Source organism: Diadema antillarum, unplaced genomic scaffold, assembly GCF_040938485.1.
Source record: "Diadema antillarum isolate AM-2024a unplaced genomic scaffold, OU_Dant_1.0 seq00001690_RagTag, whole genome shotgun sequence".
Lineage (NCBI taxonomy): Eukaryota > Metazoa > Echinodermata > Echinoidea > Diadematoida > Diadematidae > Diadema > Diadema antillarum.
In genome coordinates this window covers 83249-101401 of record NW_027272385.1, presented here as the reverse complement: position 1 = coordinate 101401, position 18153 = coordinate 83249, and the positions used below count along the sequence as shown (strand labels likewise).

At 40.8% G+C, this 18153-nt stretch overlaps 1 protein-coding gene across 1 annotated transcript; it reads left to right on the top strand.

The window, feature by feature from the left end:
• Positions 1 to 420: 420 nt before the first annotated feature.
• On the top strand, positions 421 to 17058 carry LOC139711710 (bile acid-CoA:amino acid N-acyltransferase-like). The gene is made up of 8 exons (XM_071623570.1): positions 421 to 494; positions 4163 to 4556; positions 4872 to 5144; positions 5834 to 6021; positions 7455 to 7666; positions 14024 to 14126; positions 15885 to 15965; positions 17041 to 17058. The coding sequence occupies exons 2-8, from the start codon at positions 4175 to 4177 to the stop codon at positions 17056 to 17058; spliced, it is 1257 nt and encodes a 418-aa protein (XP_071479671.1). The 5' UTR covers positions 421 to 494; positions 4163 to 4174.
• Positions 17059 to 18153: the final 1095 nt, after the last annotated feature.

Below are 18153 nucleotides of genomic sequence, written 5' to 3'. Positions count from 1 at the left end.
GGGTCATTCTAACAAATCAAGATCATATCACCATAAAGATGTAGGTACCTAATCTGCCAAGTTTGGTGACAATCCGTCATAGATTTAATTTTTCAAGAAGATGCTGAAAACGTAGACAGAAAGATCAGTCTGTCCGGAGGAGTCTTTTATTTATTATCATTATTAATAGGGCCTTATTATTATCAGGGCGTTATCGCTCTCCTCCAGGGGGATCCGTGAAGCCAGACGCATACCGGTACACATACATGATTTTTACATTTCCCAGCAAAACTGAACATTTTTAAATTTCCCGGCGTGAACCCTCCCTGGCCTGGTATCCCCCGGTCCGGCCCGCCGGGCGCCGAGGCCGGGCGCCGCCATTTACGCGGTCGCAGGGCGGCGGGATGCGGGATCCACAAAGGGCAGGACACAGTGTGCACGCGAAGGGGAGGTTGTAAGTGCTGCTCTGCGCATTACGGAAGGATATTCCTACATCTAACAACGAGTCAGCAAAGGTAATTATGCACGGCAATCATGCACTTACCATTATAAACGAGAGAGGTAATTCGATTTTGTTGATTTCAGGTAATTTAGAGCGAATACTTACTTGTTTTCGCCTCATTTCACTCGGTAGCGTAGCCCAGTGAAGAATCGAATACCATTGCGCGTAGTCCCATGCGTGCATCTTCGTTCTATACGCGCAATGCTATTATGCATGCTATTATAGGATTGGACCTACTACTCATCGACTGCCTAATGTTTATTTGCTTGATAAGAATATTAACACTGAAATTCACGTAAAAAACTTGACCTACGTGATTGAGAAAATCCAGCTCTATCAAATGTCGTTGTTCCCTTTTCGATTCGAAGTTTCAGTGCAAAAATATCGCCGACGAACTTGCGTGGCCTCGTTTCAGCTCCCCGCGGTAACGCTCGTTATTAGGATCGACCGCTGTTTTTGCATTGACAATGCACGCAAACCGAGTTGCATTGAACACCGTGTTGTACGAAGCTTTTTAGAAGCCTTTAAGAAACTTCCATAGACATTAAATTGTGCTGTCATTATGACGATTCGGTGAAAATATTCATTCGAAATTTTGTCCTTGATTGAAACCATTAATGAACAGTGAATTATCGCGTTTTCCCACACCTTCCTCATCTGCATTCAAAGCCAATCAATTTTTATGTGCTTTGCGCGCAGAGAAGTGCGTAATAAGTGTTCAGTGCGCGAATTATACGCGGTCGGTTTAAAAGATGGTGGTCGTAGTAGGGCTACCCTACGGGTTACGGGATGTATCGGTTTCAATATGTTAGTAGTAGATCGAAAGTGAGACCTACCCCCTATTATTTTTATTTTTTAAGAATATTTTATTCTTCATCAATGGGAAACATATACAAACAAATTTAGACCCTATAGGCTATACAAAATTCTCTGGACCAATTTCATAATCATTTTCGTCAGTGGATACAAAATTTAGACCAAAAGAAAAACTTCACATCATTTTGATAGTAATGATACACTCTGATACATTTTTTTTTTTCACATTCCATACCGGTATACACAATCCATATACACATCTCTTCTTTTCTATTTTTACACTACTAATTCTTAATTCTCTTTTTGATTTTATTCCTTCATTACATTAGAACCCCTACAAATTTTATTAACTAAATCACAAACGCAAAAAATAATTTCTTTTCAACATTCATTCAATCCAACTTAAAATATCATTATCAATATCCATTGTATGATGGGGGGTTGGGTTTCCGGACACTTACAAGTTCACGCGTTAAAACTTACCTATTTTACATAGAATATGCAACCTTCTTTACCTCAAAGACTTGATATAGACTCCTCATATACTAGACAACATACTCTGAAAACGGCGTGAGAATTAATCTGCTAAATCGTTGGATTTTCCCCTTCAAAGTGACCCCATGTACGAATGTATCAAAGAGAGTTGTGCACGCGTTGATTCTGTACGCCAACGGGAAATATATGGGGAGCGAGCGTGCACAGTGTTTACATTCTCGCCGTACGATCGACGCAAACGAACATTCGATCGAACATCATGTGTGTATAAATAGTGTAAAATAACTTGTAACATCTTGTGAGACTTTCACTGCATCATTTTCATTCCAGACGCACTTACACCCACTTACAATACGCGTCCGGTCCCACAACCTGTCCGGACACACAACGCTTGGTCATATATTGATTGAAGTTTATTGTTAAAAACAAAAAAACAAACAAACACAACCCCCCCCCCCCCACCACCCTATCCCCTATACCCCCATCCATTCTCCCTCTTACTACCCTACCCCCTTCCCCCACCCCCTTCCAAAACCCCCCTCACAACAAAACCTCAAAGGCAACTGAAACCTGTGTGTCCTGACATTTATATGTAGGGTTGGGGGTACCACCCATCGTCACCCTAAGGATCTGTAGCTTGTTTATTCTAAAAATATAACACAAATTCGCCTAATTCTTACCTCAAATATGCCATAAATACTGCAGTTTTGAATGTCGTGACCGTCTCGCTGATTATGAATCTCCGTTTTAAAATAGCGCAATCTTAGTGCGTGCGCTCCGTTTTCTTCGCGCAGGAAAAGGGTACCTTGCGATCGGCACCCCCTCCCCTCCATAGGTAGTGCACGTGAATTTCACAGCCATGCGTCGTTTAATACTGAGCGGATGTGTAATTGAAACGTTTTTATTAGCTTTGTTTGTTAGTTTGTTTTTGAGTTTGATTTTCGTTTCGTCGTTTTTATTGTCTTTATAGCTAATGACACTTAATCCCGCGCGAACCTTTTCATTCTATACGCAAACAGCCATGATACGAAGGGTGCCGATGGGAAGGTACCCTGCCGATAGGTGGTACCCCTACCATACCCAGTCATTGGGTGTCCGGACAGGTTGTGGGACCGGACGCATACTGTAAAGTGCATCTGGTTTGACAATAGGGAGCTTTAGATTTAAGACGCGTGGACGTTCAGAGGGAAAAAAAAAACATGTTCTGAGCGTGCGCAAAAGCGTGCGTCAACTTGACCCGCGCTGCTGCGCACGCTCAGAACATTTTTTTTTTCCCGATCGATCTCACGATCTCATGCGTGGCACCTATTTTTCTCTTGCATCGGGCAAAGTCTGTGATTTGGGCTCATAATAAGGAGCATAGCTCAGAGGATAAAAGTGATACCGATAAAGTTACAACTGAAGGTATATTTTCCTTTTGTCTTTCAAAATAAGTAAAAAATAGTCACGTAAGTATGCACCTAATCGCACCATTAAGAGCTAAAAAATTGAAAAAGCTCCCTACCGTGAGAGGCCAGGGGGGGACCCCTCCCACACCCTCGCTTGCGCGCACCTTCGCTTGCCGAGATGCTGAGTCATGAAAATCTCACTCATAAAATTTTTTTGAACTTGGCATCCCTGTGTTTCTTCTCCTAGTTCTCTAACACCTCCCTGATTAGCCTGCCCAGATGCTGTGCAATGCATGGCATCCCAGAACAGTGCAGTGCTGAGCCTCTGAGCAGTGCTGTGTAGAAAACGGTTTGTGTGTACCGGCACCAATAGTTAGTACCGGTACATAGTTTTTGTTATACATGTGAGTAATCGACAGCAATATTGACAAATTATCATGATACTAACTATACTTTCATCGCCCAAGCGCCATTCACTGAAGATGAATAACCACCAATTGCCACCCAGGCCACGGGACCTTTGTAGACTCTGATATCATCAACAGTTCACCAAACTTTGCTATGTGTGTGCATGTCAGAACTTTAAATCATTAAAGTATTATGAAGATCTATGACAATTCATGCTGTCTGTTCTTAGTACAGTAAACCTTGCCTAAGAAATGCCATGGCTTCGACTTTAAAATTTGACTTACGTGGGATTAAAATCAATGGAATATAAAGAGAAGAGAACTTGAAAAGACCTTTAACTTACGTGGTTATTCGACTTACGCGAGGTCGACTATTAGTAAGGTTGACTCTAATTTCCAGTAAATCATTGCATCACATCATAGCACTAGCATCTGTATGAAGACAATATAGCTATAATATCATTGTCAATGATATCATCGCTAGGACCCCTTACACTGTAATATTGCATGAAGTCACTCTTGCTGCATTGATTAAAGGTTGTATAATGCCTGATATGTGATTCCCACTACCCCAGGTACATTGTGCCATGAACACAGGAGGCAGAGTTCGAGACAGACTGGGATGCCTTCTCAACCACCTGTGCAGTGGGCCTAGAGGAGATGGAGTGAGTAGTAAGTGTGATGGTGAAGTCCTGAGGCAGTGTACGTCAAGAAGCCAAATTAATAACGATGTAACAGTAACTGCAAGTGATCAAGGTGCAGCTCTGTCCGGTCTTGACCGGAGTCAAGAAACACATCTTCATGTCCACCCTCAGTCTGGCCTCAGTGATGAACTATTGGACATCAGGGTCAGCGGCCTGGAGCCAGGTCAGGAGGTGACCTTGCAAGCACACGTGACATCAGAGTGTGGACGATATCACTTTGAATCAAGCGCAAAGTATGTGGCTGACAGGTCAGGCCAAGTAGCAGGTAAGCGGGTGGAGATATCTTGCAACTTCTCTGTTAATGCTTATAAACATTTTTGTTTAAAAAAAAAATAAGATTCACTTAATAGAAGTTTTGACTGAAAGCTGTCATTTCAGATCTGTAAATTCTGAGCTCTATTTGACTGTGAATTACAGTATAAAGTATCAATGTATAAGCTGGTGACATTTTGATGGTTGAAAAGAATAGTTCTGATTTAAAAAAAAAATAGTGACTTCAGAGGCGCCCATCATTTGTTTCTTACCCATGGCATGCTTCACATTTCAAAATTGTATCCTTAATTCTGTTTCTTTTTGGTAGTCCAGAATGATCCTTCTATTGGTGGCAGCTACACAGGAGTAGAACCACATGGACTTCTGTGGAGTATGGTTGCCACGGATACATCCAAGTGGCCTCGGCTCATCAAGAAGAACATCCAGAAGCCCTTTGTCTATCACTTCCAAGTTGTGGATGTTGCTGGCCGACTGCTAGGAGAGGCATCTGCTGAGAGGTGGTCCCTGGCAGACTATGTGGACAGGATTCCCCTCACTCATGGCAAAGCTGAAGGATGTCTGTATCTTCCGCAGCAAAAGGGTAATTGGACCAGAATCTACTATAATAAGTTGTAGTTATTCGATGCTTTGAGCTCCAACCAGTTCCTTAATGTGGTTCCAAGTTGACTTCACAGGACAGTAATATCAGCTCTCATTCAAGTATTGGCATCATAAACCACTCACTTACTTGTACTTTGAAAGTATAATGAATTGGAACTTTTTCTCAGTCTACTCATAGCTTTTGATTGATGTCACAGGCATAGAATAGATACAAGTTTTGGTAAGAAATGTAGAGTTCTATTGATAATATGAGTGCACTTTGTTAACGAAAGAAAAAAATATATATATCTTCTGACAACTCTTTGCCAATTAGCTTTTGGGCGCAACATGCTCAAGGTCAAGGGTCAAAATCAAATTCTCAAATTTGCAGTAAATTATATGGGGGAAATATCTCCTCAATATCTGTGCAATGCCTAAAGGTATTTTCTTGAAACTTAGTGAATGCATGTATTACCAGATTTAGGTCATGGGGTCAAAGGTCAAGTGAAAATGCTACTTTTTTTTCCCCATATCAACATATTGACCAATGCATCATTGCTGAGGCATAGCAATCACAATAGCAACACGTCTAGTTTCATTTTATTCTTACCAGAGATGGAAAGATAAATGTTGTATTCCATGTAGAGATTATTGATAGGTATTTCAAAAAGATCTCCTCTCTTCCATCAGGTGATTCCACTCTGATGCCTGTCCTGATCGACATAAGGGGCGGGGTGCCGTACCTGATAGAAGATCGCCCCTCCCTCCTGGCCTCCCATGGGTTCGCCACCATCAGTGTAGACTACTACCGAAAGATGAGGGGTGGTGCAGACATAACAACTAGTATCACCACCTACTTTGACATGCAAATCATCCTTGTGAGTATAATCCCACAGTCTGTCCTGGATCTGTGTGAAATCTGCCAATCAAAGAGAAATGGCAAAGACCGTCTCATTTCAGGGGATTCCCAATACTAAACATGCAAAATTTATTTCTCAGTTTCATGTGATTTGTCTCTCTTCTGACATGATGATGCAGTTTTGTGTTTTGTTGTACCATATTTTGTTTGGTTTTATTCTCGAATAGCAAGTACATAGGTATGTTAATTTATTTGTTGGTGTGGAAAGCAACAGGAAATGTATCCGGACATGTGTATGTATCAAATTTCTTATTGAGGCAGTTCTCAAGTGTGACTGTATGGTAATCAAATAGTGTCCAGTGTAGTGTCTACATATTGTATGCTGCTAATTCTTTTTGTACAGGTGCAATGATCTGGGGTTTATTAATCAGAAAACTTTTTTTTCCCTATCTTCCAATGAACAATGTTGTTGTTGTTGTTGTTTTGAAGCCTTGCCCGAGAGGCTAAATACAGTGGAAACTCAGTGTAACAAGATCCTTGAGACCTGGGGCCCATTCATACAACTTGTCATCAGTGACAAGTTGTCATCAGTGACAAGTTGTCATAGATGTGACAAGCTACTGAAATCCTTGCTTCTGATTGGCTGAGAGAAAATGTGTCATAGAAATGTGGTAGTTGTCAGTAATAACAAGTTTTATGAAACGGGCTCCAGGACAATTTGTTCTTTATATCAGATGTTTTGTTTTATCAGTGGTCAATAACAATACAAAACAAGGGAATTAAATTCATTGGGACCAGAGAAATTAGTTTGTTATAGCTGATATTTTGCTATGTCAGATCTCTCTATATCGAGTTTGTACTATGTTGTTTTAATTTATGTCCTACTTAGGCCGAATCTGTTCATTTATTCAAAAGCTTGGACACCCTGCTCCACATTAGTGTCATGTAATTCAGTGATTCAATTGCTGGAATACAATGCTATGTAGCTCCATAACAGATCATTGTATTTAAACAATTACACATGCTATTCAAATGATTAAAGAGATATTACATGATTACAGGACAGGTTGTTTAGTACTGTATTTCAAAGCAGCCACTGTAACCCTTGGTATGAAGTAGTTTCAATTCATATCCTTGTGATATTTGCTGCCAGTTTTGAGGAATTTTGGTAGCTGTTTTTGTCACTCTGTTGTTCTCTAGGTGGAGTGTGTATATATACTTTTGTAATTACAAGTGAACAAAGGCAATGTCAACATTAAGATAACTATCAATATTAGTATTACGATATCATCAATGACAACATTTTATTTTTGATATAATTGATATAATACATGTATGTTCTTTTTCAAGTAGTTATGATGAAGAGGTTTTGTGATATATGACTGTTTTCAAGCATGTATGATATATGTTTCTGTGTATGTGTTTTTTTGTTTGTTTGTTTGGTTTTTTTAGGATGTCATTGATTTCATCTGGAAACATCCTCGTCTGGACATCAACAGAGTTGGAATAGTGTCTGCTTGTCTTGGCAGCTATCTGGCCATGAATGCTGTAGCCAGAATAGCGGGACTTCCCATCAAGTGTTTGTCAGTTACAGGAAGCAGCGACCTACCTCCACCTTCTATTGGCTTTGTGCTTCCTGACGGAACTCGGATCAAATCACCCTTGTTAGTATCAGGAACTTGTGACGATTTGGGATACAATTCTTTGTCTTTTTGTAAGGACAGTACTGGTAAAAGAGGATATCGTACGTACTTCTTACAATATGAAGCTAGTATGAAAATGAAAGCATGCAAAATTTTTGCTTGTTATGTGCAATATCAATTCATATCTTTGATTTTAAAGTAGGGGTATTGACCGATTCTGTGACGCGCTATGTGTATTTTTGGCACTGGGCGCAGCCATAGTGGGTGTCTCAGCCGACCCCCCCTTCCCACTCCCCACCCCTCTCCCTACATTAGCACGCGCGCAGAATGAAAAACTGCTTTAGCCAATGGGCGTCTCGTACTGAGTGCGCGAATGCTTGCTTAGTGCGCGAACCTTTGTTACAGGTGCGTGATAAACATGTTGCCCAGGGTGGGGGGAGAGCAGGGGGGGTCGGCTGAGACACCCACTATGGCTGCGCCCAGTGCCATGAAATGTCTGCTGCCCTCACCGAACCCGAATCGGTCAATAAGTGGTATGATATATGTGACAGTGCACCTCAAAACAACCAAAAAGTCACCAGACATGAATTTTTAGTTGAGACCATATTCTGAAAGAACAGACTTTAAGATTTAAAATGATGTATAACTCAAATCAAATGGACTCTCCTAACCTATCTAAATATTGGAAAGAAAGCACAAACTCAGGAAAAGTGTGAACTGAGAAAAGAGGCTCTGAAGTACAGTGTCTAATCAAGCGCTTAATCTTTACCAAACCGTGCTGGCTGTGCGATGAATGGGACAAAAAACAGGAAGTAAACCACCAGAGTAACAACAATGAAGGGATTATTAGATTAAACTTAATTTAAGCACGCCTCATTAACAAATTCTGTCCATAATTAATGCCAACTTTCAAAGCAGTAGCACTATCCTTTCAAAAGTTATTAGAGTTGAAAGTGAAGAGTGGACAAGGTTTTTCCGAAATGAAAAAGGGATTCTAAAGGCACACCTAATCACACTATTCTACCAAAAATGTTCGAGATAAACTGCTAAAAAACACACTTTCCTGCCCGTTTTATGATATCAAATTTTAGCATAATGTAAAAGAAGACCCGCTCTTTCAGAAAATATGAAAAAGTCAAGTTCGGCTAGGTTGACCCATTTCACTTATTTTCAGTCCTCACGCAAAATCAGTGTGTGCGACTTTATGTTCGTTTTGAGGTGCACGGTCACATATGCTGTTTTCTTCATGGTTCACCCGTCCTGTAGCTGAGGGAATTTGCTGTCATATTGCAGACCTTTTACTGCAGTATGTGCTGCTAATACCCTTATTCTCTTTGTCCGTGGTGAACTGTTCGACATGCTTGTTTTGACTGCCCTTGAAATTAAACACATACAAAACTAGCAAAGCTTCTCAGAGCGCAGACCTCCGCTGAGCTTGTTTTTCCACCACTGATCTTGTTCTTCCATAGAGATCAGTGATTTCCACTCATATGCATGCTGAAAATAGCCCACTCACCAAATATAGAAGCCTTTTGTAACGTCATCAACTTTCAGCTCTGCGGCACCTTGCCCTAGCAGAAACTAGAGCACACACTTTAGGGCACGCATGCAAACATCAGATACACGTAGCTTGAACTCCCAGGTTCATGGACCTTACCTGCCAAAATATCGAAAATCCTTCATAAAATCCATAAGAATTTGCCGTATCACAACCAAAATTGAATCTCTTTTTACGTGTGTCATTCTTAACCTTTCTGGTAGTTTTCATCCAAATCCGTTCACAACTTTTTGAGTTATTTTGCACGCAGACAAACAAACAAACACCGATGAAAACGTAACCTCCTCCCTTGGTGGATGTTATATTACGGTTTATTGAGAAAAACACTGATATCTCCTTATATTTTAGGCTTTATTGCGAAAATTTCATGTGGTAGAATGTTTTGTGACACAACAGAGCTACACATATGCATAAAATGTAATATCTTGAACATTTTTGAAATCACTGCTCCCAAAGTTAAACAGGACCTTTAACCCTATAGGCTGAGCTATTTAAAGCGAAAATTTAGTTTTAGTAAGGGTTTGAGAACCCATCTGGCACCATTTCATATTTGCTTGCAATATATCGAAAGAGTCTACAAAGAAATTTACCTGGCTGATGTGATTTGCCGGGATGATGAGTCGTTTTGGAGTATTTTGAGATAAAAAATAAAAGTCAGTAAAGGATCCAGACTAACTCGGTCTCAGGGAAAACTCGACCCTATTTCAGACAATTTACACGCAGTTCGTGATCGCCATATTCTACTGTATATACCAAACGAGGCCTAACTGAACAGACAGGAAAGTGCGTGCTAATCCTGTATAAAACAAATGGACAGCGCGCGGTCCTCAAGCGTATACGCACATCACCTTAGTTGCTGAGACGCGCTGTCTTTGAAGTTGTTGTTGTTGTGTATCAAGCGTCTTTGATTGTTTTTAGAGGTGCTTGATAGGCGCACACTAATTTTGCATGCGCACCAAAGAGGTTTTTTGATGCGCGTGTTGTAACAACTCGGACCATTACTGCGAGTAGCCAGAACGCGAAGCACTACCGTATACAGGCCGCTCCCGTAGTATAACACTGTACAATCATGAGGGACAACCAAGACAACTTAGCCCGCCGTCAAAGCGAGGCCGAGTTGTTCCCGAGTCCGAGTTTAGCCTGACCCCGTACAGGTAAGTTCTGAGACTGAACCTTTTTGGATGATATTTCACATTTTCGTCGTTACCCATCGAATATCTTGTTATTACAGCATTATTCTGCACATTTCCTAGGCATACGTTCACATTTGGGAGTGAAATTTGACAACTTATGCAGGCGTCAATGAACTTGGGAGTTCAGGCTGCGCGTATTTGAGGTTTGCATGCGCGCACTAAAGTGCGTGCTCTAGACTAGTTTCTGCTAGGGTGAGGCGCGCCGTGCAGCTGAGGGTTTATGACGTAACAAAGGCTTCTTTATTGGGAAATCGGCGACTTTCAGCACACAATGCTATATACAAGTACGTATGGGTGGAAATCACTAATATCTCTATGTAAGAACAAGATCAGTGTTGGAAATGAGCTGCATGCTTGGCGGAGGTCTGCGCTCTCAGAGTGCTTCTCTAGTTACTTTTGTGCACGAAACAGTGACAGAAAGTTAGAGTTTAACCCAATAGGGAACACCGCTTGATATTCAATCACCACATCAAATGCAATCTACATTTGAAAGGAATTACTGGGGCATTTGGTGATTTATCATTTGGTTTAGGCGAGTTTGTGCATTTAAACTTGGCATGTCGTTGACTGAGTCGGGCGTGAGAGTCGAGTCTATAGACCGATTCGAGTTCGTTGAGGGCAGCAGACAATTTGTGGCACTGGGTGCAGCCATTTTTTCATTCCGTGCGCGGAAGGGGGTGGGGGAGAGGGGAGGAGGGGTCGGCTAAGACACCGCGTTAATGGCGCTGCCCATGCCAAAAATACACATAGTGCGTCACAGAATCGGTCTATAATCATTGTATCCCCCGAACAGAGTTCGGAGGATACCATGGATTTGGCCTCGTTGCGCCGTGTCCGCGTTTGCCGCAGAGATTTTCTTGTGAGCGCTCTACTGGCTGCAGTTCTTCTCCGATCATCTTCAAATTTGGCATGAAGGTGTATTATGTTAAGACGAAGCAGCCTATTGTTTTTGGTAATGGTGCCCTCGCTCGTTCCATGTACCTTATACATGAAAAGGTAAATTTAACAGAGTCTGCTTGTGTGTGCGACGCTGACCTTGTTTCTCGATCGATTTTTTTCAAATTTGGTATGTAAATGTATCATAGTCAAATCTATACACCTATACCTATTGATAATGTTGCTCTCACTGTTCCACCTTTTACAGGGTCAAAGGTCACCCTGATCATGTCAAAATTTGCAAAAGTGCTTATTTATGCAATAACTTGATTGTTACTCAATGGATTTTATTCAGACTTGCTAAGGAGATGTATGGGTCGTCATTCTAAATGAAGAGGACACAACAGTTTGTGGTGACGGCGCCCTCAGTGTTCTGACTTGGATGCCAATACACATTTCTTGTGTGTGCTCTATCAGCCACATTTCTAATCAGATTTTCTTCAAATTTGGCAAAAAGGTGCATTATAGTGAAATGAAGATGCCTATATTGTTTTTGGTGGTGGTATCATAGTCAAATCTATACACCTCAAAGAGATTTTTCTCCTCCCCACCACTAGAGGGCGGACTCTACAATGGAGTCAGTGATTTCATGGGGGCCGCCATTGTTCCACTTAAAAATGGCGGACTTTGCGTACTAAGTATACTTTTCTACAGCGCGTATTACGCGAACTTCTGAACTTTTACGCGAGTACGCACTTGATTTTGGCTGCTCCTCGGTTGCTCGTTTGCTAGCGTGTTAGCACGAGGGGTGAGCCTACCGCTTCGTTGCCATCCAGTGCTCCTTGCGCTCACACAACAATAGTACAGGGCGTATGAAGACTCCGCACTCTAGCAGTCACTGCGGAAAATCTCTTTGATACACCTACACCTACTGATAATGCTGCCCTCACTGTACCACCTTTTACAGGGTCAAAAGTCACCCTGATCATGTCAAAATTTGCAAATATGCATGCTTATTTAAGCAATAACTTGATTGTTACTGGATTTTACTTAGACTTGCTAAAGAGGTGTATGGGTGGTCATTCTACATGAAGGACGCAACAGTTTGTGGTGACGGTGCCCTCAGTGTTCCAACATGGATGCCATGTCACATTTCTTGTTTATCGTCGCTGGGGCGATAAGACCTCGTATCTACAAAATGTCATCTGTTCAGGAGAGCCAAAAAACATGGCGGCCAAAGCACTGTGGCAAATGGGATAGCCTTTACTTTGACATGCCGTGGTGGCTTCATTTTTGGAGTAAGACAGTTGGAATTTGGACAGGACATCATTTAACCCATTATTTGACCATTAATCCAAAAAACTCATTTTCACCAAAATTGCAGATACAAGGTCTTATCACCCCAGCGACGATATGCTGTATAAGCCACACATTTCTCCTCAGATTTTATTCAAACTTGCTATTGAGGTTTATGGGGAGTTATTACAGGTAACAAAAGCTTTCATTGCCAGCGCTCTCATTGTTTAAACTTTTATAGGATGACATGTCATATTCCTTGTTTGTGCTATATATACTAGCCTCATTTCTCGTCGCATTTTATTATATCCTGCGACAGTTGCCATTATTATACAGCATTCTGGCCTAAACAGTAATCCAGATGGGGTATGGGAGACGGGTTCATGGGATACATGTACTCGATTGCAAGTGCACTAGTTCTATGTTTGGCTTCTTCGCTCTTTCTTGTCCAACAGTGGCGTTCTGTCATAGTTCCATTATAATATAATATGGACTGGCCTTGAGGGGGATACAACATTTATTGCCTGAACTAGAATTGTATTGCCCATGTCTTTGACTCTGGCAATACAATTCAAATATGGGCAATTAATGTCATATCCCCCGAAAGAAGACAGTACATATCATTATTATTACCCATTTCAGGCATCTTGAGCTGTAAAATAAATCATTACAATATAAACTTTTTACAACTTCCCAATCCACGGTATTCCACTTGGCGCCAGCTCGAGCTCTACTCCACACTGCGCACTACATCCTTATACACACAGGTCAGGTACGCAGTGCGCGTATAACAGCCAACTCACACAGGCGCAGAGATCTTCTTCTGTTTTTACGTGTTAACCTATGGGATTTTGCCCTCTATCGCGAAACTTGGGTATGCAGCGTGCGTAGAAACAGCCAGCTCACACAGCTACAGTAACAGCGATTGTCCTTTAGTTTTACGTATTAACCTATGGGAATTTACCCTTTGTCACAAAACCACTCCGTGAGAAACTGCCATTGACAGCAAAGTTTTCTCACCTCGAGCTCAAGTGCCCAAATGCTATATTCCCCTCGTTTTTAATGCGCAAATCCCATAGACGTTTGCCAAAGCGGGAATATGGAAAATTTGTTCCTCATTTACTGCTGCACAATCTTGTTATAGTACAAGGGAAATACACTTTTGTAGAACCACAGCTCAGATGCCCGATACGGGTAATAATAAAAGTTGATTTACCCTTATTTATGTTAAGATTAATCCAATGCCCGACTCATTATTACTAACCCGTATTTCAAATGCAGAATCTGAAAGCAGCTGTATTATTTTATGCAAAATTTTTGTAGATATGTAATTCATAAGAATCTATGACGTATCACCTAGTATCCCTAATCGTAAAATTTCAAACTCAATGATGGCTGCGCTCTGCAAATGCTTCATTTGTTTTACCTAACGGTTGCAGAAAAATTCAATTTTAGTACACAGATTTTGGCTGGACGGGCATACGACGGAGAAGATGGCTTGATGTATTGCACAAATACTCACGACTATGACATTCCCCCTGGAGAATTCACAACTCCAGTGAGTGGTAACGTTAATGGTGATTACGATGATGATGGTGATGGTGACGGTAACGGTGATTGTGACAGGGATCCTGGTAAATTGCTACAGTTCCATGACATTTGCTCCTGCGACAATTGCTTCTATGAAATATCTGCACGCTATTCAAAGCCAAACATATATTCTACCAACAAACATAACCTAAAACCCTACTATAACACTTACCCTAAGTCCATGGAGAAAATCAGACCGGAGAAATTGTTGCAGGAGCAAATGTTGTGTCACTGTTTGGGACATACTTAAAAAACAAACAAACAAACAAACAAGCAAGCAAACTCATAACAAGAGCATTGTCATGACTGTTTTCAATACAGTGCACTTGTTACTGTAAAACATGATATATTCGCGGCACGAAATTTTCGCGAATTGGAGCCGACGGCCTTTTTCATGGCAAGAAATTTTCGTGAATTGCCTCTTGCGTTCAATACATGTAGTGTAGATAAGAAATTTCGCGTGCATTTTAATTTCGCGAATCTTGGCTCTCGCGAAATTCGCGAAATTAAAATGCACGCGAACATTTCTCGTTTTACAGTATATAACGGACACGGTTATAGTGAAATTCTGGTTACAACAAAATAAAAATTCAGGTCGCAACATATACTGTAAAAGTGGAAATTTTTGCGCATTTCGTGCAACGAGAAGCTAGCGCGAAAATAAAAACACGCAAAACATATATTCCAGTACTTTCTGTTTTGATTCTGCGTAATTAAAAACACGTGAAAGTCTTCTGACACGGCCAGGCGCAAAAAATTAGTCGCGCGAAAATATCCACTTTTACAGTATCCTTTGTTTATTGTTATTGTTTATTTGTCCGGCTGTAATGAAATTTTGATATAACAGAAGAAAACTGACCAGAAATGAATATAATGTATTAGTGGAAAATTGAGCAAAGAAAATGGAATCCCATTTTCTTTACCTAATTTTCCACTAACAAATTATATTCATTTCTGGTCAGTTTTCTTCTATGAATATTGATTTATGAGTGGAAAATTACATTCATTTTTGGTCAGTTTTCTTTTGTTTACGTTTGTTACATACTCAAAAACCTGTATTACTTCGGTGATTTCTCGCATTTATCCCCAAGTTGAATTATCCTTTGGGTTTATGCCAGGTTCAAGTGTGTGCATATGTGTCACGCACAAACACTGTTATAGCTTCTGACCATTCGAGCATTGAGAATTAATGTTTCTGGGACGAACACTGAAATAGGGCTTTCTATAGCTCAGTCAAAGGAATCCCATTTTCTGTGCTCAATTAGTTTCCACTAAGAAATTTGAATATAACGAAAAACGAGGGCATCGTTATGATGGAAGTCCACTGTTTCGATCAGGAAGTGTTACATCTCCATCAGTCAATAGATTGACAGTTTGACAGAGCACACGCCTGTCTGAAATGGAGTTTAGGTAGGAATCTGCAGCCAGTATAGGAACTGTGTTTTCTGTCATACTTCTGATTCTAGTTGAAGTGAACAGCTGAAACTTTCTGTGATAGTGGCTGAAATATGTACAGAAGGCTGTGAAGAGTCAGACTACATGTATAATGTGTTATACTGTGCTCATACATCTTGGATATTAAAAGGGTATGATTCAGAACTGATTAAGATCAATTTCATTCACTCTTTGATACATGCTTTGCAGTTGGAGTGTCGTCGTTGCAAGTTTTACTCTTTTTGATTGTAAACAGTGTCTTGTATGTCTGGTTGTATCAATGTGAGTACAGGTGGAAGATATCAACATTCCAATGCTGTTCCTCATCCCAGGAGATGACAGGTTCGTGCCATCCGTGAAGAACACTAACAGGGTGAGTAGTCTCGCTTCAAGACGTATTAAATCTCATATCTGTGTGCGTTGAAGAATTTCCTTGCTTTCTTTTATGTAACCTCTTTTTAATACACCTAGAAATTTTGTGCAATGATAAACCTCTTCTCACTGAAGGAATTACGGAGCACATTTCATACTTTCAGTGGAGATTGAATCGAGGAATAGAATTACATAGGGATGATATAAATTATATAAATACAGCTGTACATGTATAGGGATGATATCAATGCAACAAGAAACAGAAATCTCACCTATCACACACAGTTACTGTATATGCCATTTGCTCTGTGGGGTTTTGATCCAGGTCCAACATGAATGCGATGTGCACACATACATTTCGTTGTCCATTATTGCTGTACTCTATTAATCACGAATTCAGCCACTTGCGAAATTGTCCGGATTTGCTTCTAAAATATATGGCTTATACAGTGAGAGGAGCCATTGGAAATGATGTCTAAGTCCAGATTACAAACTGTAAAGAGATTTGTAGTATTGCTCTTTCTTTTAAATATAAAATTGCAAGACTTGTAGATTTGCACTGTGCTATAACCTGAAATGCTAAAACTTGGAGGAGCCATTTGCAGTGTAGGCTTTCAATGTTGTTGTTTTATAGAAAGAAGAGAGAGAAAAGAAGAGAAGAGGCTTTCAATGCTCGACAAAAGAATACCATCACGAGAAAGATGGCTGCTTGGATTGCAACATCTAAACTTGAAAAGAAAACTTTTTTTTTTTTTTTTTGTCTGAGATGTAGATGATACTAGTAGCTGGTCAGGAAATCATATTGCAGCAGTTCAAATGTCATATGACATTACCTGCTGATTAAAATGTCTGGGAAAACCCAGTTTAATTCTTTCTTTTCTTCCCCCAATGTCCACAACTTGAAATTCTTGTCAAGTGATATCATTTAGAGGGAAGTGCATCAGTAATGTAGCACTAGAATTGTCCTACTTATGCTCTTTCTTTTTTTGCACTCAATGGAAAGAAGGCACATGAAGTAATACCTCATTCATTGTTTGCCTGGCACATTCTTCTTCTTTCTTTTTTTTTTTGGACAGTTTTTAGCACTCAATTAGATGGAGTTGGCCTGGATATATATATTCCTTCTCTTTTCTTTTCTCACTCTCTCTGTTGATAGATGCTCACACGACTTCAGAATGCTGGAAAACATCATTTGTTTGAAGCTGTCTTCTTGAGAGGCACCGGCCACTTTGTGGATGTGCCATACCTACCACTCTGCAGATTTTTTAACGTCTGTCCTGGTGCAAAAATAGGTGAGAAGAATGCAAGGTTTTCCTATTGCAAGATTGGACAAATGTACTTGGATTTTGTCTATGTTGTGGTACAGTAGATGCCCGCTATATTGAAGTCCTCGGGACCAGCAGTTTTCTTTCGTTATATCAAAATTTCGTTATAACTGAGCAAACTAGCAAAATACTCAGAGAGCACAGACCTCTGCCAAGCCAGCAACTCAATTCCACCCTTGTAAAAACGCATGCATTTTCCCCAAATAGAAGCATTGTTTACGTCATTCACAGACTCCAACCCCAAGCACCTTCTGATCTCGAGATTCTCCCGCCTGAAACCCCAAGCGAACGGGAGACTCCAACTTGATGTGCGCTTCGTGCACATTAAGAGCGAGAAGCATGAAGTTCCTTGTGGCCGGGGTCCAGGGTCTGCTTAAGGGCCCTGGAAGCCATGGGCGTAAAACCCGGGGGGGGATGGGGGGGATATTTCCCCCCCACTTTTGAAGGAGGGGGGGATGGCCTGTACAAATATCCCCCCCCCCCTGAAATTCTCCCAAGAAAAAGGATGTAGGAACAAAAAAACAAACAAAAAGAAATGTGGTGTGTTATTGATTTCAGCATGATGGATTATTGCATAGCCTATAATCTAGGCGGAGAATGCAGTTATTGTCTTTGTAATTTGCTGTTAAGCTAAACGTATGATGCAGCGAGATAATTGTCTTTGCCAAGCGATACATCTGATGCGGCGAGACTACGAACAGTGGACGCATCTACCGCGTCCGCTAGGCGCCACGATCGGTGGCAGTTTTTTTTTTTCCGTGTAAGAAGACTGCCACCGATTAAAAAAAAGAAAAGAAAACAACGACAAACAACTGGATCATAGGCGGTGTATTCGCGCGCATCCACTGTTCGTAGTCTCGTCGC